The following is a 26,505-nucleotide window of genomic DNA, read 5'->3' as shown; positions in this document are numbered from 1 at the left end:
AGATGGGTTCTGCCGAATTCATTTTAACCTTCTTTCTGCCCACTAGATTGAAATGTGACGAGATCATGACAAAAAATATCTCCCAGCTTCAGAAGTGATAGACTTAGGACGAGAACTCGAGATAGTAAAGGAGCTGCATTGCTCGCTGTGAGGTGAACCGAGTAAGCAACTTGCCTGGAATATTTTCTTCATAAACAAGCACTGTCTCCAGTAGTAATGCTCTAAATCCAGTTTTCAGAAGTGTGGCCAGATTTAGGTGACAGCATGTTATCTTTCCTCCAGTGGGCTCCAGGAGTGATGCAGCATTTGCTGTGTTTTAGTTCCAACATAATCTCGCTGCTCCCTTTGGTGAATTTGGTCCATTGTCATTGTTCACAAAAGATGGTGGGGTACTAAGTCTCTTTCCTGTGCAAATTAGAGCACTATTTATTTTTCTGGAGAAGTAGAATGATGGTGCCAATGGGCAAGAATTTACTGTACTTTCCACTTCGTGGAGATGTGTAAGTAGCTTCTCAACCGTAAGCCTTACATGCCTGAGTAGTTTCCAGAGGCATAAAGTTTTGGCATTGTCACTGTGTTACTAAGAGAATACCTAGTTGTACTGTGATTCCTAGGAATGTGAAAAAGAACAAGAATGTAAGCAGAGTCTACCACCATACTGAACCATTTGGAGTTGTAGATAAAAAGTGCATTGTAAGCATTGCCTGGCTTAGAACTCATCGTTAGGTAAACATCACATTTGTTTCCAACTTCTTTGCTGTCGGCCGCTTGAATTTCCAGTACTTTTCTTGTGCTCAGTTAGTGTGTCTCAAATACCACCGTTGTTGTGACATAGTGAATGTGTTTTGAAATCCCACAATGTTTCTTCAGTGGTCATTGTGTATGATAATCCAAGTGAAATGATGGTGGCAAGGCAATATGAGCAGAGGCTTTACATCTTTGTTTTGCTCAAGTAAATGTAGGCAATCCCTACTTGTAGTTACACATTACGATCTAAGAAGGGACTCTGCTTCTGCAAACTCTGTGACGAGCTCACAGTATGCTTCTGACGAAGTTGTAAAAGCTTATCAGTGTAGCCATTCTCATTAACTGCTCTCTCCCAATAAAATGCTTTCTGAATTTCATCAGCATTCACATGGGATTCAGCTTGCATTGAAAGCTCTTTGGCAGTTATTATAGTTCGGGAGAAACCTATGCAGTTATATCCAAAACTAGAAGACTATGATGAGTGAAGTCCAAGATGGACATGGTAGTTCTCACTTGCAAAATAGTGTCTCCTTTCATTTCTTCTGTTACAATGATATGTTGAGAACATGAAACATACACATTCACAGTTGGCCAATCATCTGCATTGGTTGAGAGCCACAACAGCCCATGCCACCCACCATTGTCAGTCTCAATGAAAGTAGCATAATGAAGTTCCATGCTTCAAGCAATCCACAGAGTTTTCACTGTAGGGATAGTGTCTTCATTGATCTTTGTCATGGCAGCTTTAAATGTGTTGCTCTCTTCTTGCCATTGAAGTCCCTCGTAAAAGTTTCCTTTTAGCCAGTGAAGAGCTATGCTTGAACTGTCTGATAAGTAAATTGCAACTGTCCTGCATACGATTTGAGCAGCTTCCAAGAAAATTGGATATTTTAGCACGAAATAGAACTACCCATATGTTCCAGCCAAGAAAGTGTGATTCTTTTCACAGGCAAAACACCAGCCTTTCCAAAGATGAGTTCCATGGAAATTAAATGGTCAGAGTCCTGGGGATGTATTATTCGTCGTTTACTTTCTGTGATGCAATAACATTCATGAGAGTTTGTTCGCGTGAAAAGTACCAGACGCTTTGATACCTATATGTCACAGCATCAATAGCACTGTGCAAAGCATGCGGTTTTAGTGCAGCGGCAGGGACATTGTCACCCGTAGACGCCAATTCATCCAGTGCTAGTTATGCAATATCTCACAAAAATTATTGTATTCCTGAAAATGAATGACGTAGAATACTGCCCCTATAGTCATAGTACAGTCAAATCTCGATATAACAACTCACTTGGGACTGCCGAAAATTGTTCGTTATTTTGAAATATTGTTGTAATGGAAAACTTGCGGTTATAAGCCAGTGGACAAACCTAAGAAGGAAAATGACTTACCTTGGCAGTAGACAGTAGCATGTGCAGACAAGCATACTCTCAAATAAACATGTTTCACTCATTTCGAAGCTGCTTTATTTGAAGAAATCAGTGATTTTCTTCTGGCGCGTGCAGCACGTTAACCGATTAGGAATGTGTCTACATCTTTCACTTTGGGCAATACCTCATCGGGTACGTCATCGCACTGAGCAATGAAAGTGTGGATGTTCATGTGCACTAAAACATCAATGTTCGACAGGATCTCATCTTCTGTGTTGGTGACCCACAGCCGTCTTCCTTTGGGTCGTCATCGTCACTGGAGACGTCACGAATGCAGTTCACAATCTCTTAGGTTGTCAGGTCCGCTGCTGTTAGTGCTGTGCTGTCGCTCTCCATGTAGTCGTCGAAGGAAGAGACAGCAGGCAGCAGTACCACAACCTCGATCCACAGGTCTCCTGGGTTGTTGTCGGCCACCTCCAGGTCATCTTCAACCTGCACAGGTGCTTTGACAAGCCCTGCTTTTCACGAGCAGTTGCTAATGGTAGACACCTTCAAGTGCCACCAAGCTCCTGTGAGCATTTCCACTGCCTGATGAATATTGATTGCAGTCGGCTGCTTTAGGCAGAGGTTCATAATCAGCCGCTGCACAAAACGCTTACTAAATTCTGCTTTCTCACTCTTTATAATGCCCTGGTCTAGGGGTTGCAGCAAGGACGTGTTGTTTGGTGGCAGAAACTCCAAGCGAATGTGCATCAAGCGAACATTCACACCCTTGTGGGGTGTCTGCGTCAGCAGGTGTTTGGTGTGTTGCGACACAACTTACCCAAGCACGTGAGGGTTGGACCCTCCTGCGTGTAGCCGTGTGCACAGCTTAGCCATGTCTCGGGAAAGGGGGATCCTGGGGGTTGAGCCGATGACTGGTGTTCGGACCTCTAAGGCCCCCTCCCCCCCCCCCCCCCCCCGGCGGAGGCAACACACCTCTTTGACCTCTGCTTCACATAGACGGCACTCCTGGACTGACCCACCTTGGGGAAATCGGCAGTCACTTTTTCCTGTCTCCCTCTTAAATCTTTATCCTTCGCTCTCACTTTCATTCTTTCCTGTCTTCTACTCACTTCATCATCATCATCAGCCTATTCATGTCCACTGCAGGACGAAGGCCTCTCCCTGCGATCTCCAATTACCCCTGTCCTGTGCCAGCCGACTCCAAATAGCACCAGAAAATTTCCTAATTTCGTCACTCCATCTAGTCTTCTGCCATCCTCTACTGCGCTTCCCTTCTCTTGGTACCCATTCTGTTACCCTAATGGTCCAACGGTTATCTAGTCTGCGCATTACATGACCTTCCCAGCGCCATTTTTTTCTCTTAATGTCTATTAGAATATTGTCTATGCCCGTTTGCTCTCTGATCCAAACTGCTCTCTTTCTGTCTCTTAATGTTATGCCTAGCATTCTTCGTTCCATCGCTCTTTGCGCGGTCCTTAACTTGTTCTCAAGCTTCTTTGTCAGCCTCCAAGTCTCTTCGCTGTATGTTAGCACTGGTAAAAGGCACTGATTGTATACTTTCCTTTTCAATGATAACGGTGAGCTCCCATTCAGGAGCTCACAATGTCTGTCGTATGCGATCCAACCCATTTTTATTCTTCTGTGAATTTCCTTCTCATGGTCCGGGTTCCCTGTGATTAGTTGACCTGGGTAAACGTACTCCTCGACAGACTCTAGAGGCTGACCTGCCATCTTGAAATCTTGTTCCCTTGCTAGGTTATTTATCATTATCTTTGTCCTCTGCATATTAATCCTCAGTCCCACTCTTACACTTTCCCTGCTAAGGTCCTGAATCATTTGTTGTAACTCGTCTGCATTGTTGCTGAATAGAACAATGTCATCAGCAAACCAAAGGTTGTTGAGGTATTCACCATCGATCTTTACTCCTATGCCTTCCCAGTTTAATAGCTTGAATACTTCTTCTAAGCACGCAGTGAATAGCATTGGAGCGATTGTGTCTCCTTGTCTGACTCCTTTCTTTATAGGTATCTTCCTACTTTTCTTGTGTAGAATTAAGGGGGCTGTAGAATCTGTAGATATTTTCTAGGGTATTTACGTAAGCGGTCTGTACTCCTTGATTACACAATGCCTCTATGACTGCTGGTATCTCTACTGAATCAAATGCTTTTTCGTAATCTATAAAAGCCATATAGAGAGGTTTATTGTACTCTGCAGATTTCTCGATAGCCTGATTAATGACATGGATGTGATACATTGTAGAGTAACGTTTCCTGAAGCCAGCCTGCTCCCTTGGTTGACTAAATTCCAGTGTTGTCCTTATTCTATTGGAGATTATTTTGGTAAATATTTTATATCATACTGAGAGTAAGCTGATGGGCCTATAATATTTCAGTTCTTTAACGTCACCCTTTTTGTGGATTAGTATAATGTTGGCATTCTTCCAGTTCCGGGACCCTTGTAGTCGATAGACACTTCGTATAGAGAGCCGCCAGTTTTCCTAGCATTATGTCTCCTCCATCTTTGATTAGATCGACTGTGATTCCATCCTCTCCTGCCGCTTTTCTCCATTTCATGCCTTGCAAGGCCTTTCTGACCTCATCTCTAGATATAAGAGGAGTTTCTGTATACTGTTCACTATTGTTTTGAATAGAGCGCTCCTGAGTCGTCTGCGTATTGTAAAGGTCAGTATAGAATTCTTCCACTGCCTTTACTATATCTTTCAGATTGCTAATGATATTACCCTGCTTATCTTTCAGTGCATGCATCTCGGTTTGACCTCTGCCAAGTTTTCTTCTCACTGATTTCAGCCTGCATCCATTATTTACTGCTTCTTCAGTCTTTCTCACGTTATAATTTCTAACATCACTTATTTTCGCTTTGTTGATCAGTTTTGACAGTTCCGCGAATTCTATCTTATCTCTTGAATTGGACACTTTCATTCTTTGTCGTTTCTTTATTAGGTCCTTTGTTACTTGGGAGAGCTTCCCTGCTGGTTGCCTTGGTGTCTTGCCTCCCACTTCGATCGCTGCCTCTGAAGCTAGCCTCATTATGGTTTCATTCATTACCTCTATGTCATCATCATCATCTCTCTGTTCTAAGGCTGCATATTTGTTTGCAAGTACCAGCATAAATTTGTCTGCTTTTACCCTTACTGCGTCTAAGTTGACCTGTTCTTTCTTGATTAATTTTACTCTTTTTCTGTTTAAATTGAGGTGGATCCTGGCCATCACTAACCTATGATCACTATATTTTACGCTACCTATTACTTGAACATTCGTACTATGCAGGGATCGGCAGAAAGTATGAAATCAATTTCATTTCTTGTTTCACCATTAGGGCTTTTCCAGGTCCATTTTCTGTTGCTACATTTCCTGAAAAAAAGTGTTCATTATTCTCAGCTTCTTCCTTTCTGCGAATTCTACCAGGATCTCACCTCTAGCATTTCTAGAATCGACACCGTAGTGGCCAATTGCCTGTTCGCCCGCCTGCTTTTTTCCCACTTTTGCATTGAAGTCCCCCATTACTACTGTATACTGCGTTTGCACTTTTCTCATCACTAATTCAACATCTTCATAAAACTGATCTACTTCCTCATCGTCATGACTGGACGTAATTGGAGCATAGGTTTGTACTATCTTTAATCTATACCTTTTATTGAGTTTGATTACGACTACTGCTACCCTCTCATTGATGCTGTAGAATTCGTCAATGTTGCCCGCTATGTCTTAATGGATTAGGAATCCTACCCCACATTGCTTCTTATCCGGGAGACCTCTATAGCAGAGTACATGGCTGTTATTGAGCAATGTGTAAGCCTCACCAGGTCTTGTAGTCTCACTAAGGCCGATAATATCCCAACCAATGTCTGATATATCCCCACAGGGGTGTCTGCGTCAGCAGGCGTTTGGTGTGTTGAGACACCACGTACCCGAGCACACGGGGGTTGGACCCTCCCGCGTGTAGCCGTGCGCGGCTTAGCCATGTCTGGGGAAAGGGGTATCCTTGGGGTTGAGCCGATGCTGGGTATTTAGACCTTTAAGGCCCCCCGGCGGAGGCAACACACCCCTTTGGCCCCTGCTTCACATAGACGGCACCCCCGGACTGACCCACCTGGGGGAAATCGGCAGTCGCCTTTTCCCGTCTCTCTCTCCTGAAACCTTCGTCTTTCCCTTCCACTTTTAGTTGTTTCCTGTCTCCTTCTCTCTTCTGTTTACTTCCTTTCTCCTTGGTGGCAAGGGTTAACCCTGTGTGGCTATCCAACCTCGGGTACACCATATTCGGTTATAGTGATGGCGTACGACTGGGGTCATGCAGACTTGTATGCAAGCTCTGCCGCGTCCCCTCGTTGGGCTCCCTGGTGGGCGGTCGGTGCTGTTGCCGAATGTATACATATTCTCATGGAAACTTCTTTCCCCTCCCTTGTTGATCGCCCTCAGAAACGAGGGTGCACCGAAGATGTCTTCATGTTTTTTTGGACACCAAATCCAGTATTTCCCCCGCTTCCACATTATTCACTCTGAAAAGCCAAACAAAGCAGTCCGAACCATTTCACCATTCCTTGTCTCAAAGTCCTTAACTGATGTTTTTGGTCCAGGTTGCAAGGTGTCGAGGATGGCAAGCGGTGGCCTCCTCTTGGAGCTCCGCGATCTGAAACAATATGAGAATCTACAGAAACTAGTGTCATTTGGGGAGACTCACATAACAGTAACGCCGCACCGTACAATGAACATCACCCGTGGTGTTGTGTCTGATGATGATTTGCTTGAGCTGACTGAAGCGGAACTCCTGGAGGGCTTCAGTGAGCAAAATGTTATCAATGTCAGAAGAATAAAGATGAGGCGAAATGGTAAAGAGATCCAAACCAAGCACCTAATAATCACCTTTGGTTCAAGTGTCCTGTCCGAGTCAATTGAGGCCGGGTACATCAAGCTCCGTGTCAGGCCGTACGGGCCCAATCCACTCCGATGTTTCAAATGCCAGCGCTTCAGCCACAGTTCGCAGAGCTGCCAAGGCCGCCAAACATGTGCGAAATGCAGTGCCCATGAACACACATCTGAAGCTTGTGAGAATGCTGTCCACTGTGTAAACTGTGATGGGGAGCACGCCGCGTACTCGCGGTCGTGGCAGCTCTGCGGAAAAGGAAATTGTAACAGTTAAAGTAAAGGAAAATATAAGTTTCAAGGAGGCACGCAGGCGGGTATCGTACCTGCCCAAGAAAACCATTGCCGATGTGGCGCGTCAGGGGGCAGCGTCACAACGGCCTCCGCGGCTGTCCGACCCATAAGCAGTGAGTCGGCAGCTATGCCAGCTGCCCCCGCAGTGGTTGCAGCTAGCGCTGCTCCGCCAACCGAGCAGACGGGGCCATCGACCCTGAAGGTGCAACCCTCGAGGCCCCTTCCAGCGCTGGCGACGGCCAGCGCAGCCAAATCCCTCAGGGAGCCCCATCGACCTCCGGGCTGGTGGGTGGAGGGGTCTTGCCTTCCGGGGCAGGACTCTCTCGGAAAACCTCTCACTCGCAAGAGCGCTTGTCCGGCGTCTCACGGGATTCAATAGACACTACACCTGTCCTCAACGCGCACCAAATGCCTAAGGAGCGCCAAGACTCGCTCGAATGCTTCAGAAAGGGCAAAACCCCTATTACAGGGCGTCGAAAGAGCTCTGTAATCTAAGGCATCCATTCCGTTTCCGTAAACACAGCACCAATTTTCTTTAAATATGAATACAAAAATCATTCAATAAAATGTCTGAGGTCTTCTTAGGAATCTTGATGTGCAAGAACTCAACCATAAGCACAATCCAAAAGTGCTGTGTTTACAGGAAACACACTTAAAATCAGAATACACAAACTTTCTTAGACAGTATGTTACTTTTCGCAAAAATCGCAATGATGCTGTCGCATCATTGGGCGGTGTTGCAATTGTAATTCAAGAAAGCATAGCGTGTCAACGTTTACAGCTACGAATGGCGCTTGAGGCAGTGGCGGTTCGAGTTGTTCTGCTAAACAAACTTATCACTATTTGCTCGCTTTATATACCCCCACATTACAAACTAAGCAAACATGAATTTCAGTCCTTCATAGATGAATTGCCAGAACCCTATGTTGTTCTTGGCGATTTCAATGCACATAGCTACCTGTGGGGCGACCCTCGTATATATGCACAAGGACGTCTTGTTGAACGGTTCCTTTTTTCTTCTGGTGCGTGCCTGTTAAATAAGAAGGAACACACATATTATTCTCTTGCAAACAGAACCTATTCTTCAATACATCTTAGCATAGTCTCCCCGTCTGTACTGCCTGAACTTGAATGGGAGGTTACTGACAACCCTTACGGCAGCGACCACTTCCCTGTACTGCTAAGATCACCTAAAGAAGAGAAATATCAACCACACGCTCCTAGGTGGAAGATTGAGACAGCTGATTGGGAGAAATTTCGATCTCTTACTAGTATCTCATGGGCTGACATGTCTTTGTTAGGAATTGATGCTGCAGTGGAGTTCTTTGCAGCCTTCATAATAGATGTCACATCTAAATGCATATCAGAAGTAAATGGCTTGGCGTGCAAACGGCGTGTCCCGGGGTGGAACGACGATTGTAGGATCGCTCATAAAAAAACAGAACAGGGCGGGGGGGTTGCTACGCGCTTCTCCCACTGCGGAGAATCTTAGCAACCTTAAAAAAGTAAAATCCCAAGGCAGGAGAACCCGCCGATAGGCCAGAAGAGAAAGTTGGCAGAAGTTTCTATCACGTATCAACTCGTTTACTGATGAGGCCAAGGCCTGGAACATGGTTAATAGGTTTAAGAGGGCGACAAGCATATTCACTCCCTTTGGTAAACACACAAGGCGATACCCTACAAGATCAGGCGGACTCACTTGAGGAGCACTTTGAGAGCATGTCAAGTGCCAACCATTACTCGCAATCCTTTCTGAAATATAAACAAATAGAAGAATGTAAGCCACTCATAAGAAAATGTCGACAGAATAAACCATACAACTGTCCTTTTAGTATTGCCGAGTTGAGAGCTGCCTTGAGCACATGTAAGAGCTCTGCACTGGGATCTGACAGAATCATGTATGAAATGATCAAAAACTGAGACAAAGACACCCAAGTTACACTAGTCACAATTTTCAACACCATTTGGGCTGCAGGATACCTTCCGACTGCATGGAAAGAAGCCATTGTGATCCCGGTTTTGAAACAAGGCAAAGATCCTTCCTCAGTGGCAAGTTACTGCCCGATAGCCCTGACAAGTTGCCTTTATAGGGTATTTGAAAAAATGATTAATCGGTGGCTCATTCATTTCCTTGAACTGAGCAAAATCCTTGATCCCTATCAGTGCGGCTTCAGAGAAGGGCGCTCCACAACTGACCATCTTGTACGTGTAGAAGCAAATATCTGGGACGCATTTGTACAAAAACAGTTTTTCTTATCCATATTCCTCGATATGGAGAAGGCGTACGATACAGCATGGCGTTACGGAATCTTAAGAGACTTGTCAGAAGGCATCCATGGTAATATGCTAAACCTTATAGAAAGCTATCTGTCCAGTTGTACCTTCCGGGTAAAAGTCTGTAATGTATTTTCGCGTCCTTTCACACAAGAAACGGGTGTACCCCAAGGAGGCGTGCTCAGCTGCACACTCTTCGTCGTGAAGATGAACACGCTTCGCGCTTCGTTACCACCGGCAATCTTTTATTCTGTCTACGTGGACGACATACAAATAGCTTTCAAATCCTGTTACCTCGCAGTGTGCGAGAGACAGGTACAGCATGACCTGAACAAAGTCTCAATGTGGGCAGACAAGAATGGATTTAAGATCAATCCTAACGAAAGCTCTTGTGTTCTTTTTGCAAGAAAGAGAGGACTGATCCCAGATCCTTGCTTAGAACTGGGTGGACAACAAATACCTGTAAACAAAGAGAACAAATTTCTAGGTTTTATACTTGACTGCAGACTCACTTTCTGTCCCCCACATTAAATAAACATCTTAAAGAAAAATGTCTAAAAACAATGAACATAATGAAACTTCTATCCCAGACTACATAGGGTAGTGACAGGAAGTGTTTAATAAAACTCTATAAAAGCCTGATTCGGTCACGATTAGATTATGGTGCCGTGATCTATCATTCTGCCGCCCCGAGCGCGCTAAAGGTGCTGGATCCGGTCCACCATCTAGGAATCCGCTTAGCCACGGGCGCTTTCAGAACAAGTCCCATCGAAAGTTTATATGTAGAATCAAAATCAAATGAGTGGTCACTTCATCTGCAGAGAACATACATCAGCCAAACATATTTTCTGAAAGTGCACTCTAATCCTCAACATCCCTGTTTTAGTACCGTTAATGATATGACATATGCTGCACTCTTTTGCAATCGTCCCTCCGTAAGACAACCTTTCTCGCTGCGTGTGAGGGAGGTTAGTGAAGAAATGCATGTCCCACTCTTCAAGCTTCGCCTAATGCATCCAGCCAACCTCCTTGGGAGTGGCAGCTTATACAATGCGTTATATCTTTCACTCAAGTTACAAAGCATGCTCCAGAGATTGAAATCCAAATGCATTTCCGGGAACTCCAGCACAAACACTCCTGCACGGAGTTCTACACAGGCGCATCGAAGTCACACGACGGGGTGTCCTATGCAGCCGTCGGTCCATCCTTCACAGAATCCGATGTACTGCATCCGGAAACTAGTATCTTTACGGCTGAGGCCTACGCAATATTGTCGACCGTGAGGCATATAAGGAAATCAAAACTCAAAAAATCAGTTATATATACGGACTACCTAAGTGTTGTGAAGTCTTTGATATCGTTCTGTAAGCACAAAAATCTTGTTATAATTGAACTCTATTCCGTCTTATGTAAAGCATATGTATCTAACCAGCATGTGATTATATGCTGGGTGCCTGGCCGTAGGGGCATCCAGGGTAACATTCTAGTGGACCAGATGACCACATCAATTTCATTGCATGCAGTTAATCCTACTGCTTCGGTCCCTGTCACAGACCTGAAGCCTTCTTAAGAAGGAAACTGTGAAACCACTGGCAACGTATATGGGACGCCGAAGTAAATAACAAACTGCACGTGATAAAGCCACAGTTAGGTTCTTGGCCCTCTGTAACAAAATCACGGCGAACAGATGTCCTATTCTGTCGCCTCAGAATAGGACACACATTTGGCATGCATAACTTTTTACTCACTGAAAATGATCCTCCAACCTGTGGTAGATGCGGGAAGAGGCTGACCGTCCTCCATGTCCTCCTGGAGTGTCGGGCAGCCGAATCTGAGAGAAGGAAACATTTTTCTCTAGCATACTGGCAGCATATCCCCCTACATCCCGTAATGCTACTCAGCCCAGAACCTTTATTTGACACCAACGCAGTCCTAAGTTTTCTGAACGATGTTGTCTTGCATGTTGTTAGCCCCACACTTTCGTAGCAGGTCCTCTCTTCAGAGGATGCCGCTGTGATAGCCCTTTCGTATAGCACATGCCTCTAGGCCCTTGTGTTTCAAGGGCTCTGGCGAGGCAGCAGTGCTCCAAGTAATTTTACCACCTTATATATTTTCTTTTTTGCATCATTCTTCTACGATGAATTTTAATGTTCATAGTATTCATCATTAGTCATCATCATAATTTTATAGCACGTAGATTTTACGCACTTTACAGCGACTATTTTTAGGCCACTTTACAGCCAAGTCAGATCTTCTTCACAGAACTCATCATTCCACTGCGAAATCACTAACACTGTCTTGGCGCTCTTTGGCCATATCTGGCCCATGCGCCACTAAACCACACACATTCATTCATTCATTCATTCATTCATTCATTCATTCATTCATTCATTCATTCATTCAATGTCGGATAGTTCTTCGAAGAGTCGTGCTAAGCTTGCCTCACTCGAGAGGGTTCGGGTGTTAAACGCTGCAAGGGTCAGTTTCCTTTGGCGGCCTGTGCGGACCCAGATATTCTTGGCACCCTCTGCTGCGTTGCAAGTCTGACCGCCGCCTTGGTCAGGTGCTCCACAGACACTGGGGACTGAGGGCCATTTCCTTGCAGAGATTATTTCATTAGGGAGGTTGTGGCCGAATACTGCACCAGGGAGGCCAATTCCTGTTCTGGTGAGGGAGTGTCTTTTTTCAAGCTTAGTGGGCCTTCCTAATTTGGTTGTACCTTGATTAGTGTAGCCCCACTCGCTCTCGGCATCTTTCGCTGGTGTCAGGCGCCACTCCAAGCCTGCAGATGTAGTGCACTGGAGGGTGTCATACGCAGATACACCATCGTTAAAACAAAGAAAAAAAGAAAAGACAGCGAAATAGGGGGCAGATTTGAACTTCCGACTACCGCCACCGAGGATAAGACATAGCTCAGTAAGATAATGCCGCAAGCAGCTAGGCTACCTTGTCACCGCCAAGTACGGCCCAGAGGGCCCTTCATGCATAAGAGATCCAATAATTTGTTCGCCCTTTGCAGGTTTTTGCTGATCGGTATAGGTTGCATGACATAGTGTCAATTCTCGGTTGCCCTAGCCTCTTGTTTCCTGCGTCTTACGCATGCATGCGGACTTGAGCGTGCCTAGGTACACAATACATTTTTGCTAAATTAGAACAGCGCTTAGCACTTGTGCGCAAAAATAAAAAGGGAAAAGTTCTTTCAGCGCTTACCAATAGGTTCCGAGTGTCGTATGATGCTCTCGTCTCATATGCTTGTCTCTTGTTGTCCGAACACTCGCATTCCCGGGTGGCTGTTAAGAATGTTCAGTCGCACTATGGCACCGAGATTCACACAAAGCAGGCGACCTTGACGGCTCTCGGTGGTGTCATTATCCTTTATACAGCTTTAGACAGTGATTATAATAGAGCTAATGAGAAGGACGGAATGGGGGGGTAGCTGACCTTGTAGTTTTTCTGGGAACGCAGTGCGTCTAAGCACTGACACCCCTATCGAGTGTCTCTGTCTGAGCTAAGCGTCATCCAGCAGGAAGTCAACGAGGTGCTTGCGAAGTACATTATCAAGCCATCCTACAGTCCCTGGGTGTCCCCGGTTTTAGATAAAAAGAATGATAGATCGCAGTGCTTTTGTGTAGACTATCGCCACCTCTACAACATTAAAAAGCAAGACTCTTACCTGTTACTGCAAGTTGATAATGACCTTGATTGTCTGTATGGCGCTGCTTGTTTATCTTCTATCGACCTTCGATCTGGATATTGGCAGATTGCTGTGGACCTTATGGACCGAGAGAAAACGGCGTTTGTAACTCCCGATGGGCTTTACCAGATGGGTTTTACCAGTTCAAGGTCACGCCTTTTGGTCTGTGTAATGTCCCAGCCACATTCGAGCGAATGACAGACTCTGCTTCATGGGTTCAAGTGGTGCACATGAGTGTGTTATTTAGATGACGTAATCATGTTTTTGCCTGCATTTGATACGCATCTCGAATGCCTTTCGGTGATTTTTGACGTGTTCTGCCGTGCCTGACTTTAGCTGAATTCATCGAAGTGCCGTTTTGGCCGTCGCCACATTACGATCCTTGGCCATATTGTGGACGCTGCCTGCATACAACCTGACCCAGAGGAAGTTTTAGCCGTGATAGACTTCCCTGTGCCCAAGTACACCAGAGATATTCACAGCTTTGTGATGCTCTGCACTGGTTTGTGAATAATTTTGTAGTGATTGCAAAACTGCCCGCATACCTTCTTAAACAAGACGCCCTTTTTGCCTGGGGCCCTGCACAAGCCACGGCTTTCTCCAAGTTAAGCACACTGCCAGTGGTTATGGAATAGACGCTTTGTTGGTCCATTGTCAATGTGGAGTGAACCGCATCATCGCTTATGCAAGCAGGTTGCTGTCCGCATCGGAGCGAAATTACTTAATTACAGAACATGAGTGCCTTGCTCTTGTATGGGCAGTTTCAAAATTTTGCTGCCCTTATTTATTTGACTGACCATTCACAGCAGTTTCTACCACCATGCCCTCTGTTGGCTCACCTTTCTAAAAGATTATACAGGTACACTCGCTTTAACAAGTGGTTTAACATTAGAGAAGCCAATGTTAAACCACTTGTAGCTCTTTTAAATAACATGCTGATGTATGAGATATACTATGTCTAAGTGGTATGGAGGGGTTTTCTCAGGAATTGAAAATATAGGGGTGGTAGCCATATTTTATTTGTTGTTGATGTTTCACGTAGCACTAGCACCATTTATAGCTCCAATCCTCATGGCAAAGATTGCAAACAATCCACTGTACAGAAGGAATAAAATCGTATTAATACACAGACAAAACTGAAGAATAATTGCACTACATAAAATGTGTCCTCTACGTAAACATGGGGTATTAGAGTTGTAGGACGATCTCACCGCTGGCATGCAGTTGTAAGGTTTGTAGTCGGGCATGAACTATGTGGTAGCTGACCCATGCCACTCGTCCACACTTGGGACGTGGTTGTAGGGAAGAACTTGCTCTCATCGAGAACTAGGAGTACAAGATTTATTTACATATTTACATTAAAAACTAGATACATTTCAACAGCCTAGCGTGACAGCAAAAAGGAGCACGAAGCGCACAGCACACAGCACACGAGCACAAAGCTCCAAGTACCCTGCACAGCAGCCGACAAACTTCTGCTTAAAAAGCCTCTGTCCTCCCCAGATCCCTAGGGAAGGGAAAACTGCTGTCCAACCTTCATCCAATCGGACCGTCCACAGTCATTGGGGTGTAGTCGACCCGCCTTTGAGGGGGAGGGCTCGCACACTCACATACACACTTTGTATTCCCAGAGCCCAGCGAGTTGAGCGGGTCCTTGTAGCCAGGTTGTCACGCTTGACCCCAGCCGGCGCCTCTTAATTCTAGAGCTGACTTCTCCGGTAGCCGCCACGAGTGTCAGCAGACTGTGACAAATCCTGGGGCCCGAGGAAAAAGGCACTGCAAAACACCCTTTTCCGAGAAGCTCTCTTGCTGCAAATAGACCATGAAGGTGGTGGCGAATCAACCAACAATACATGGTTCGCCAAACATGGCTTTACCTGCTGCCGTCTCCGACTCTCCGAAGGAGGCGCATGGTGGATTAACTTTGCTGTGGTCTCCAGTTCTCCAAAGGAAGTGCATGGTCGGTTAGTGTTGACGGCGTCTCCGGTTCTCTGAAGAACGCCACCCCCGCGGGTCGATCGAAACAACTGCAGCGGGCTAAGATAGGTTTGCAAAGCAGTACCCCTGCACCCCTGCAAGCTGATCATAACAGGGGAAGTCAAATCCATGCTCAACACACATACGCACATGTGGAAGGTGTATATTGGAGCTTTGATATCAGCCATGACAATTTGCATGACATGGACACATCTAAATAACTAATGGCTGCTACACACAAAAATTGGTTGAATACGTACAAGCACATACTTTGCACATCCCACGACCATTCATGCAATAACTGAACTAGTAGAAGAATTATAAACCAAGACATCTATGTACTTCGTACTAATAAAAAGACTAAACCACCACATATATATCTACAGATTTCTCAACCACATTTCGAACGATTAAATCCACCAAAGTTTCCCACAAGTTTTTCAATAAAATCGATAAAAAACACGTTGGTCATTGTCAATGGCATCTTGGGCATCTGGCAGTTCCAAGCCTTCAATGGTGATGCTCAGCAGCTCATTCATGGGGTTAGGGGGAAGGCGGCTTCTTTCTGACGATGAAACCTGGCTGAGGGCTGGATGGATAAGAGCACTCAACGGTCACTTTTGTGATCCATAGCATCAAAAGATGACCTACGACATCTGCAACTAGGGAAACATATAGCGACGATCAAAGTAGGTAACAACGAGAAGCAAACATAGGAATGCTGTAGATGTCAAGTCCCCTTTCAGTCATTGGAAGATGTTCTACTCCGCATTCAAATTGCTCCCGTCTTGCTGCACGCTTCCCATGCTTGTGCCCTGGCCCTGACACTTTGAAGCCCAGGTGATCGTCGTATTTGCCATACTTTCTTCTTCATAGAAGTTGTGGTTTCTTCCATCACAGGTCAACTACGGACAGTGTGTCCCTTTGCGTACATACCTTTCTTCCGACACTGTCAAATAAAATTCCCTGTTGCATAGAAAAAAAAATCATTACTACGAGGTAAGGGAGTGTATTCAGAAATGCAAGGGGCTGTGTACACCCTCCCTAGGGGAAGTGTAGGGGAACTACTGGTGGTACTCCTATGGCGCGTTCATGTCGAGAAACTTGCTATTGCATGAGGAGCCACGCGATTGTCAGTGACAAAATGGGTGCGTTCAGGCCTGATCTCTCGTAGCGCACAATGAAATTGTCGTTGCCGCCCGCAAACTCTCATGAGACTCGCTGTAACTCACCAAGCCACTTCTAGCAGGTTTGCTCCAAATTTGTGATTATGCAAGACTGTTTGTATGTCTCTATAAAAAAAAAAGAATGAAATACACTGCACAAACAACAGATGCAGACGTTATATTACGTGGGCAAATACGGTAACAAGCTTCCATAAAAATCCTGAATAGCACTCACGTCTCATTTGCCTCCGTGCCACTTTAGCATCGCAGACACTCACACTGTAGCTACAATGACAGCGTGCCAGCCAACAACACCGTGTTGATAGTGCTTGCAGCTACAGGATGTGCATGGCTTTACTGCCAGTCTCAACCATTTACTCTGTAGAGCAAGATGTTTGTTCTCACAAGTTTCATTGCACCATACCTGCACAAACAACAGTGCAGGCTAAATTGCATTCCTATTTGCTGGCAAATGATTTCTGCAACAGGGTGAAATGATCACATTAATTTTTTCCAACACAAACAGCACAGAGAAAAAAATTCTCCGTACTCATGGTGAAAGCCCGATATGGCTGGTGCCAACATGGGAAATGCAGACATGCTTAATCCACAGTTATTTTAATGCACATAACGTCCATGTACTGCATAGTAGTACACTTGTCCTGTAGGCTTCTCTTCGCGTGAAGCACGGTACCAATGCACAAAATACCAACAAATATACTTGCAAACAACAATGGGACCAGCTATGACTGCTCCATTTGCGAAATGGCTAACTGGATGCACGGTGAACAAAAGAACGAGCTCCTACAGTGGCCAAATAATTGTTAGGGGCTAAACAAATGAAATCTTCCTTACCTCAGTAAGGAAGCCTTCATTGCTGTGAGGCCACCTTATGTGTCTCCGAAAGCTTCCTTACTGAGGGGCCCTCAGTAAAAGCTTCCTTGGTGCTTCCTCAGCTTAAGGTAGCTCCAAAGCTGCCTTCATGCATCCTTGCGCCGCTCCTGGCCCTGAACGAGCGCTTCACCTCACTGCTTAGCCATGTGATGTTTGCTTGCGCATGCGCACTGTCCCCCGCCTGCGGATAAGTGCGAGCATGCCACGTCTTGCCAGGCATGTTCGTTTCAGTCGCACGTTCGGCATGAGTAGCGCTCCGTGGCATTGCTAGGTGTTGCACGACGCCGGCAGTGCCAGTGTTGCTGGAGCACATCAAGTTTTGCACTATAATACGGTACTCTTTTACGTTTAGTAAACAAAACTAGAAGGAAGTGTGCATGCATCTCTATATTAGCACTTCAAATTAAAAATTAAGCTCCGATACATCTTTTTACTGAATAATGGCGTTCGCATAAAGCTTTTAAGAGATCCTGTCGAACCCAGGCATGCGGCAACCGTTCCTTACGTGAAGACAGGTGAAGGGAGCTTTCAGAGTACGCTTGCTTCCTCCATCAGTCCTTCGCTGTAAGGAGGCTTCACGTAAGGTTAGCAAGCGGTCGAAGGAAAGGAACGTTACATTGTTTGGGCCTAGGTACCTCCAGGGAGTAGCACTCATCTTGGTGACCTGCCGCTTCGTTGGTTTTGTTGGGACGTTTAGCAAAAGCGGCAGAGTGACAAGCCACCAACATAATTTAACGTAATTGAACATTTCTTAGACGCACCACCCTTGCTCATCAGAGCACCCTTCTTATACTGTGAACATAACCACCCCTAGCCTCTCCATTCTCTTGTAATCGCACATTATGATTAACTTGTGGCAAGCATTGCCTTTCTTCTGGCGATGAAAATCAGTCTTGGTCTGATTGGCACAACTATGACTTTTTCTGTCCCAAGACATTGCTAAACATAAATTTACTGCTGTGAATGGGCCATTAGGCACGCCAGAAATTATTTCGGAGACCTTGAGCATTATTATGAAACAAGTTGGCCTTGGTTTCCTTCAAGCGAAGTGCAGCTTTGCAATGACCATTCTGCATCTTTATTATGTTCAAATTCATTGACAGCAGCTTCTGTCTCCTCACAAAATGCCTTGGGCTGATCTTAACTTCCTATGCATTCCAAGTCTCAAAACCTCAGGCGAAATTTTCTGTTGATTCACAAGAAGTTCTTAACCTAGGGACACAAGCATTCAAAGAGAAATGCAGCAAGGGTTTATTGGTCCAAGGAACATCCAACCAAATACTGAACACAGAGCATCCAAGTCAGCATCTTCATAATGGCACATCTCTCCAGTAATAAGTTTTCACATGTGTTGAGCATTGATAACAAACCAAATGCCAGGTATAGCAGGCAGTCCCAGTACAAGGGACTTATCTGAGATTGACTGTTTGCTGTCTCAAATGGCCCTCACAAGTTTATTTTTAATGGATGATGACGGTGCTCTTGTGGGGCTGAGGCAACTTCTGCAAATTTATCCTCAAAGTCCGTTGCAAGAGGCAGTGATGTTATAGTTAACGCTTATCAGCACTGCATTCTTCCAAAGTGCTGATAAATGTTAATTGGAACATAAGTTCATTTCTCCATAGAATCTGCAGTCATATTGAAACTGATGCTGAGCACTGAATTTCTACTAAATGGATATGATTTCATTATTGCTTAGTTTCACTTCTACAATTGAGATATGAGTCCTAAACTAAATTACAAAGTTTACAGTGAAATTGTTAATGAACAAATGTCACAGTGCAATCAGTCATGTCAGCACTGTACGCTTCTGTGTGATCCAACTGTTGTGACGAAATTGAACTTTCTGCCATGGCCATGATGACTTTTGATGTCTGTTCTCCCGAAAATAATTTTCACCTGGTACGGCCTTACAAAATTTTGACACTCAAAATGTCTTTAGTCCAGTTGGTATAGCATGTTAGTACCAGTTTTAGTAGGTCCTAGCATTGACTTAGAGCTGCGGCTACATTGCAAAATTTTTGCATAGTTCTTTCACATTACCCATGTCTCAGAGTAGCAATTTTAGATCTCTGCAAGTAATAAAGTGTTGCAAAGTATCATTTCTGAGTACTGCGATTTTGTAACAGACTTTGTTTAAGCTTGTTATGCCTAATTGACACATCACTAAAGATCATTACAGTGTTCTGTTACTGTTGTGCTGTGTGCCTATTGTAATGGGACTGCTTAGGTATTTGCAAACTGCCGGTTTTTCGGCCTACACGACTGCATTTAATACAAAGTATTGCGTGGTGCATATAAAATAACCCCAATTTAGTTGAAATATGACTGACATTGCCCAAACTAGAGCTTCCTGCACTATGCAGGTTGTTTTTGCTACGGAATCCTGCTTTGCTTGCATTTAAATGTCGCATGTTTTCATGCAGTGTAAACAGCCAGATTCACGCAATTGAAGCCAAGCTGCGAGCCATGGAAAGGGACAAAGAGAAAGACCTAGGTCAGTGCTTGCTGGCTACACCCCCTGCCCCATCACGCCTTGCAGCAGTGAGGCAGCCCGTGATCCAGTACCAGCCAAGAACGTACAGGCGGCCCCAGAAGATGTCAAGATGACATTACACCACTGTGCTGCGTGTATAGTACAGTAGAACTGCAACATGAATCTTGTCACCTCACCCAAAACTTCCATCTTCAAATCATTTTTCAGCGTTTGATTGTACAAAATCAAAGACCCTCTATTCGTTGCTTTTTACAGCGTGACCTGTAAAAATCTCCCTGAATATGTGCTCTTGTGCCCCTGGACTCGCTTTGCATTGTGACTTGAGGAAGCTGGCACAATAAAGATACACTAAAAGTAGCTGTATTAAAAAGATGTATATCTTGTTGCCAAAAGTTGGATTAGAAGTCCCAACATGGGGGGGGGGGGGTCTTCTTGTGTACCCATTTCCTGAAGCTTCTACGTGTTTCTGTTACACTTAGCCACATTGCTGAATTGCATAATTCTGGTTTTAATTGCAGTGATTATTTCTAGTTTTGATTGCCCAGAGAATAGAGTCAGCATTTCACCAGACAACTGACAGCACAAATTATCATGTTGTGTAGTGCTTAGCTTTTCATCTACTACCATCTGAAGCATGTCATGGGAACGTGTGCAGTGTTGCACTGTAATGAAGTTATCCTCTTTAGGTGCAGCGTGCACAATTTGGCATGCCATGATAGTGCGTCAAAAGTAAACGCTGTTGTTCAAAATAATGTTACTTACAATGTCTTGCATACATCTCAAAAACACGTGATTGGAGCTACGCTGCAAATTTGAGTAATATATGTAAAGTGTTTTAGTAAAAGAAGTTGTAAAGAAGATGACTGAGTGTTTGCCCTTAGTATCAGTACATTGTGTAGCAGGTTCACTACTTTTGCTTTTCACATTGTTTTATATCGGACATGTTTTTTCAAGTGGTCGGGTAGGTGCATTCCTAGTATGCCAAGACATAACATAGTTTGTTCTCATGTCTGGCATTCCTTTTAAGAGTTCTCACATGGAGTCCACATTCCATAAACAACAGATCTCAATGAAGAATTTAAAACTCTTAATCCATTTGCTTTTCATGATTCTGAAGATGCAAAAAACGTAGTTAACTAAATTTTTAACTTGCAGAATTAATTGGTGCCTGAAGAGGTTAAAAACTGGCCGCTACATAGTCTTTAACATCAACTTAAGTATGTTATAAGAAATGAGTAATATTTTATGTGCTGGGGAACATCAACAAGCACTTGAAAATTGGTTTGACACCTGTGCTTTCAAATATGTTACGCCTAACATCCTGAGTTACACGTAATAATACTTTGCCATCACACAGACAGCATGTAGCTGTCAAAAGTTCTCTCTGAAGTACCTGCCGTGGTGGCGTAGTGGCTTTGGTATTGCGCTGCTAAGTGCAAGGGCGCAGGATTGAATCCTGGCCATGGCGGCCACATTTCGATGTGGGCAAAATGTAAGAGGACCCATGTGCCATGCATTGGGAGCAAGTTAAAGAATTCCAGGTGGCCAAAATTAATCCAGAGTCCCCCATTACGGCATTCCTCATAATCATATCGTGGTTTTGGCACATAAAACCTAGCATATTTGTTTCTCATTGAAGTCATTAAATCAACGGCTTGCACTTGGCTTTACCATTGCTTTAGCCGCTGTTTAACTTGCCTTACCTTTGGTGTTACCATTCACTACCACTGAATTCATCAATGAATTGACACTTTGCACTTCGTTCCCAGTTGCTCACTGCTGGGAAGCCTTCACGAGACACAAACACACAAAAGCTTCAAATGGTTCACCGCCACTCGTATCACACTGCCTCGCAATGCGGAACAATGCGTTAGAACCTAAGGAGATAACGCTAGAAGTAAGAAAATCCGAAGATGACCGTAGCCAGTTGGCTGAGCGAGTTAAGTCTTCAAGCGCCCGCATTACAATCCGTCAAGACCTCGCAAAGATGGCGGCGAGCGCTCATCGTCTCTTTTAGTCGTTTGCTAATCAGAGAGAGAGAGAGAATAAGCATCTATTTGGCAAAACAAGTAGGAAATTTTCCTCGATGAGTGGGGCCCTCAGTCCAGGGCTCCATTGCCATGCGTCACTTCGCAAGCCCGCTGGATCAGCCGTTGCTGTTCCTGCTGGCTTGTGCTGAGCAGCGCAGACTCCCAAGAGGAATTGGTAGGGTTGGGTATAGGGGGAACACCCGAAGGGTTAGGGCATTCCCATGTGGAGTGGTACACTGTGGGTTTGGCCCCACAGTGGGGACAATAAGAAGGGTATAGGGTGGGAAGAAAGATATCTAGCAAGACAAGGAAAGGAATTGGTCTGCATTTGCCGCCAGACAGCGGCATCTGCCCTATTAAGCAAAGGATGAGGAAGGGGATAGTTATGGCGGCTTTGTCGGTAGTACTCGAGTGTCTCTGTGTAGTGTAGGGGCTCTGGCGGTGCGTCGTCTGGGTTAGACAGCTCTTCTGATGGTGCCCGACCAGTCAGACCTCGGGCTACCGCATTAACGTGTTCATTACCATGGAGGGAGGCGTGTCGAGGGGTCCGGATCATACGCACCCTGCGTAACGCAGGAGGGGGAACAGAGGAAAGAATTCGATGTGTGTGCAGTCAACTTCTTGCGCGAAGGCCCAGCAGGCACCCTGCAAGTTCGTCACTATGGTGATGGGGGTGTCATGTGTGGGAAGGGTCGAGGCGTGGACAATGGCCAGGGCGATAGCTCCTTCCTCTGCTGAGCAGCTGTACATTGTGAGAACTGTGGCACGCACCCTAAGCGCATTTGTGTTGTCTGTTACAGCTAAACACATGGCCCGCCTCCCTGGGTAGCGGGCAGCGTCAGTGTACAAAACCGGTGTCATTGTGGTGCCGTCTCAAAAAATGGGTGCCAGGGCCTGAGTTCGGGCGCGTCTACGGCCAGCGTGTCGCTCAGGATGCATATTGCGGGGAATCGAAGCAACTTCTATGCTAGCGCGTAGAGCAGGAGCAAGGCGATATTGTTGGATGTGTGTGGGTGTCTCAGGGACAGGGTAGCCAAGGTGAGAGAGTATAGTGCAGCCCTGACGGCTGCGCCTGAGTCGTTGGGGCTAACCGTTGCGATGAGCCTCGACAAGCTCGTCTACAGTGTTGTGGATACCAAGCTGAAGAAGCCATTGTGTGGAAGCATGTGGAGGCAGCCCAAGAGCCACTTTCTCTGCCCTTCGTAGATAGGCGTCCATCTTCCGAGTCTGAATGAGGGTGAGATTATGATAGGGTAGGTGATATAGGTGAGCCGGCTGATTATCAGAGCCTGTACTACGTGGAGGACATCTTTCTTGCGAAGGCCACGTCTGCGATTAGTAATGAGGTTTATCATATGCGTGACTTGTGCTATCTGCTGACCCAAAAGGTGCGTAGTGTGCGAGGCTTTGCCATCAGACTGGATGTGGAGGCCCAAGACACGGAGTCTAGCTACCTGAAGGATGGGGCTGCCGTGTAAAAACGGGGACATATTAGGGGATTCGTCGGTTCTGCGCCGCCGCCTGTGCACAAGGAGCAATTCGGACTTTTCGGCTGCACAGGCAAGGCCTCCCGTGGCTGCATAGTTTTGCACCACACGCAAAGCTTCCTGGAGAGCATCCTGGATGGCCCCGTCGGATCCCTGCGTTGCCCAGATCGTAACTTCTTCAGTGTAGAGAGCGTGCCGGATGGTGAGTATCTGGTCCAGTGAGGGGGGCAGCTTAGCCATGGCCACGTTGAAGAGGGTGGGCGATAGGATCGAGCCCTGTGGCGTTCCTGTACCTGTGAGTGTGATGACGTCCGACCGGAGCTCTCCTATGCCAATAGTGGATGTGCGGTCCGAAAGGAAAGCTCTTATGTAGTTGTAGGTGCATCTGCCACATTGTGAAGAAGCCAGATTGTCGATAATTAGGTCGTGGGAGACATTGTCGAAGGCCCCCTTGAGGTCCATGGCCAGAATAGCTCTGGCCTGTGCCGCAGTGGCGCCATCCACAATGTCCTCCTTAAACTCCTTAAGCTGCAGCAAAATGTCCTGCGTAGAGAGGTTAGGGCGGTAGCCGAAGCACGTATCCGGAAAGAATTGGCTGTCATCGAGAAAGGTTTGTAGCCGGGAAAGTACAACGCACTCGAAGAGTTTACCTGCACACAAAGTTAAGGATATAAGTCGGAGATTCTGGAGGGACAGTGGTTTGCCTTGCTTAGGAATTAGTATGATGTCCGCATGGCGTCATTCCTGTGGAACCGTGCCATTTTTCCAGTGGTCCTTGTAGAATGCAGTTAAGTCCTGAATGGCCCGATCATCTAGGTTACGTAGGAGTGTGTACTAAATCCCATCAGCCCCGGGTGCGGTGCAGGGGTGTGCCCTGCAAGGCCACCCTAACCTCCGCTTCTGTAATATCAGCGTCTAGGGGGGTGGCGTCTATCTGTGGGTATTCTCTGTAGGTGGGGCGGGTGCCTGTAGCAATGTAGGGTTGCTGTAGAGGGTGAAGTATAGTCATAGAGACCTGATTTGTGGAGGATAGTGCAGACTCTGTTGCTAGCGTGTATTTTAGTTTGCACTGGGTTTAATAATGCATGGAGTAGCGACCAGGTCCGAGGTGTTCTTAGCGTGCCGCTGAGGCGATCGCAAAGGCGATGCCAATTGTTGTTAGTAAGGGCGTTCGCATAGTCATCTGCCTCTGTAGTTAGGCGGGCGATACGCAGACAAAGTTTCCGATTATGTTTTTGCTGCTGCCACCGCCTGGTCAGGCCTCTGCGGGCCTCCCAGAGATGGAGCAAATGGAGGTCCACATTGGGCATCTTTGTTGTTGCAGTGATGTGTTGAGTTGCAGTTTTTAGGTCAGTTTGAAGTTGTTTGATCCACTCCTGAAGGGAGGGAGTGTCCTGAGGAGCTAGGGAGGACCGGTTACACCTAAATTAATCCCAATTTGTTATCTTAACAGTTCGTTCAGGAGTGCGGGCTGGCTGTACCTGCAGTTCAGTAGCTAGAATGTAATGGTCACTGCCCAAGTTCTCCACGAGATCACTCCAAGAGTGTTGACCTACCCCTCTGACCATTGTGAAGTCAGGGCACGTGTCTCTGCTTACGTTGTTGCCTGATCATGTTGGGTGATCTGGTTCTGTCAACAGAGTCGTGCAATAGAGCGCAAGAACCTGAGCAAGCCGGCGTCCTTTCGGTGTTATGTTTGGTAACCCCAGGCTGGGTGCAGGGCATTGAAGTCGCCTACAATGACCATCTGTTTAGCCTCTTTGCATGGATGTGCAAAAAGATGTCTGCACTCATACTTCCTCGCATTAGGTGCGCTGTAGATATTAAGCACAAACAGGCTGCTATGGGAGCGAGAGTGCGGGACCAATTTGAGAAGTACGTGTGGTAGGGGTGAGGTATTGAGGGTGTGTTCGAAAATGGTCAAATGTTTGTACGCTAATGTGGGTGTGAGTTGTGGTGTGTTACTATTTATTGTGTCTGTGTATCTGTTGTAGCCGGGAAGGGTAGGAGTACAATGCACTTCCTGCAACGCTATTACGTCCGGGGGGATGGGGCTGGTGTGGCAATGAGTTGCGTAAGGGAGCCGCGTTTCCGGTGGTAGCCCCTGCAATTCTATTGCCACATGCTTAGGAGTTGGGGGGTAATGAGTGTCCCTTTACGGTTTCTGGCCATGATCAAGTATTATTTGTGTGTGTTTTATGCCCGGTGGCTGTCCGGGTGAAGGCTCATTGACCTGGGAGGTGCCGTGAAGGGAGTGTTCCGGGCCCAGTGAGGCGGGTTTTCAGTCCGATGACAGTAATCGGGCAGGACGAAGGTAAGGATGCGATCTTTGTGTTTCACGTGAAGGGGACAGGGAGCGTTTGGATGAAGATGGAGAGATTGAAAGTTGGCCGAGTGCAGCCGCTATTTGTTGTTTAATATCAGCCGCTATCTGCTGGACAGCGAGTTGCAGGGCCTGTTGTATTAACTGTTGAAGTGGAGCTGTGACTTCAGCCATAATGACCTCCTCCATTTTTTGCATTTCTGCCTGCATTATGGCAACCAATTCTGTCTTTAGAGAGACAGCCATTTCATTCAGTGCCTGTTGCGTACAGTAGTCGGTGTGAGAGGTTTGTACGGAGTCATTAAGACACAGCTCATTGTCGGTCATATGGGTTGCAGAGGGGGTTTGGGCTTAGAGTGTTGTGTGACAGAAGGGATGTGGAGACGTGGATAGAGGTGGGAACTGCACTGCCCAGCTTACCACTTGCTCCTTCTTGGCGGATCCATTTCCTTTATGGCCACGGTCTCTCGAACAGCCGCTGCTGGGAGTCCAGCCCTTGGAGCGACTCCGGTCAGTTTGACGGCAATCCCTGGGTGATCCGCAAATGCAGCTGCGTTCTCTAGTCCCAGGGTTCCCCGCCGAGCTTTCCGGTGTTGTTGCTGCTTGGGTCATATTTTGCTAAGCACTCTGCTGAGTCGTCGTCCCAGGCTGGCCTTGCGCTGATCCGGGCGGGGGGCGCTGGTCCTTGTATGTTTTTTTTTTTTTTTTTCACGAAGCACACGCGATTTGTTGTGGGGTGGCAGTTCTCGCGATGTACAGCGAGGGTCAGTAGCAGGATGAGTGCCGTTGCAGTGAATACATTTAGGTGTGCACTCATGTTCCTTCGGTGGGTTGGAGATGTCAGACGCTGGGAAATGTGGTTT

General features: G+C 46.1%; 1 protein-coding gene across 1 annotated transcript in view; it reads left to right on the top strand.

The window, feature by feature from the left end:
- Positions 1 to 20,662, top strand: part of LOC142581270 (putative RNA-binding protein 18) — a 72,027-nt gene extending 51,365 nt beyond the window's left edge. The window contains exon 5 of the mRNA XM_075691199.1: positions 19,732 to 20,662. Within this exon, the coding sequence (XP_075547314.1) occupies positions 19,732 to 19,915 (184 nt within the window). The 3' untranslated portion in view covers positions 19,916 to 20,662. The remainder of the gene's footprint in view (positions 1 to 19,731) is intronic.
- The last annotated feature ends 5,843 nt before the right edge of the window (positions 20,663 to 26,505 follow it).

The sequence above is a fragment of the Dermacentor variabilis genome, chromosome 1, assembly GCF_050947875.1.
Source record: "Dermacentor variabilis isolate Ectoservices chromosome 1, ASM5094787v1, whole genome shotgun sequence".
Classification (NCBI taxonomy): Eukaryota; Metazoa; Arthropoda; class Arachnida; order Ixodida; family Ixodidae; genus Dermacentor; species Dermacentor variabilis.
Note: the sequence above shows the minus strand (reverse complement) of the source record. Positions and strands in the feature narration are given on the sequence as shown.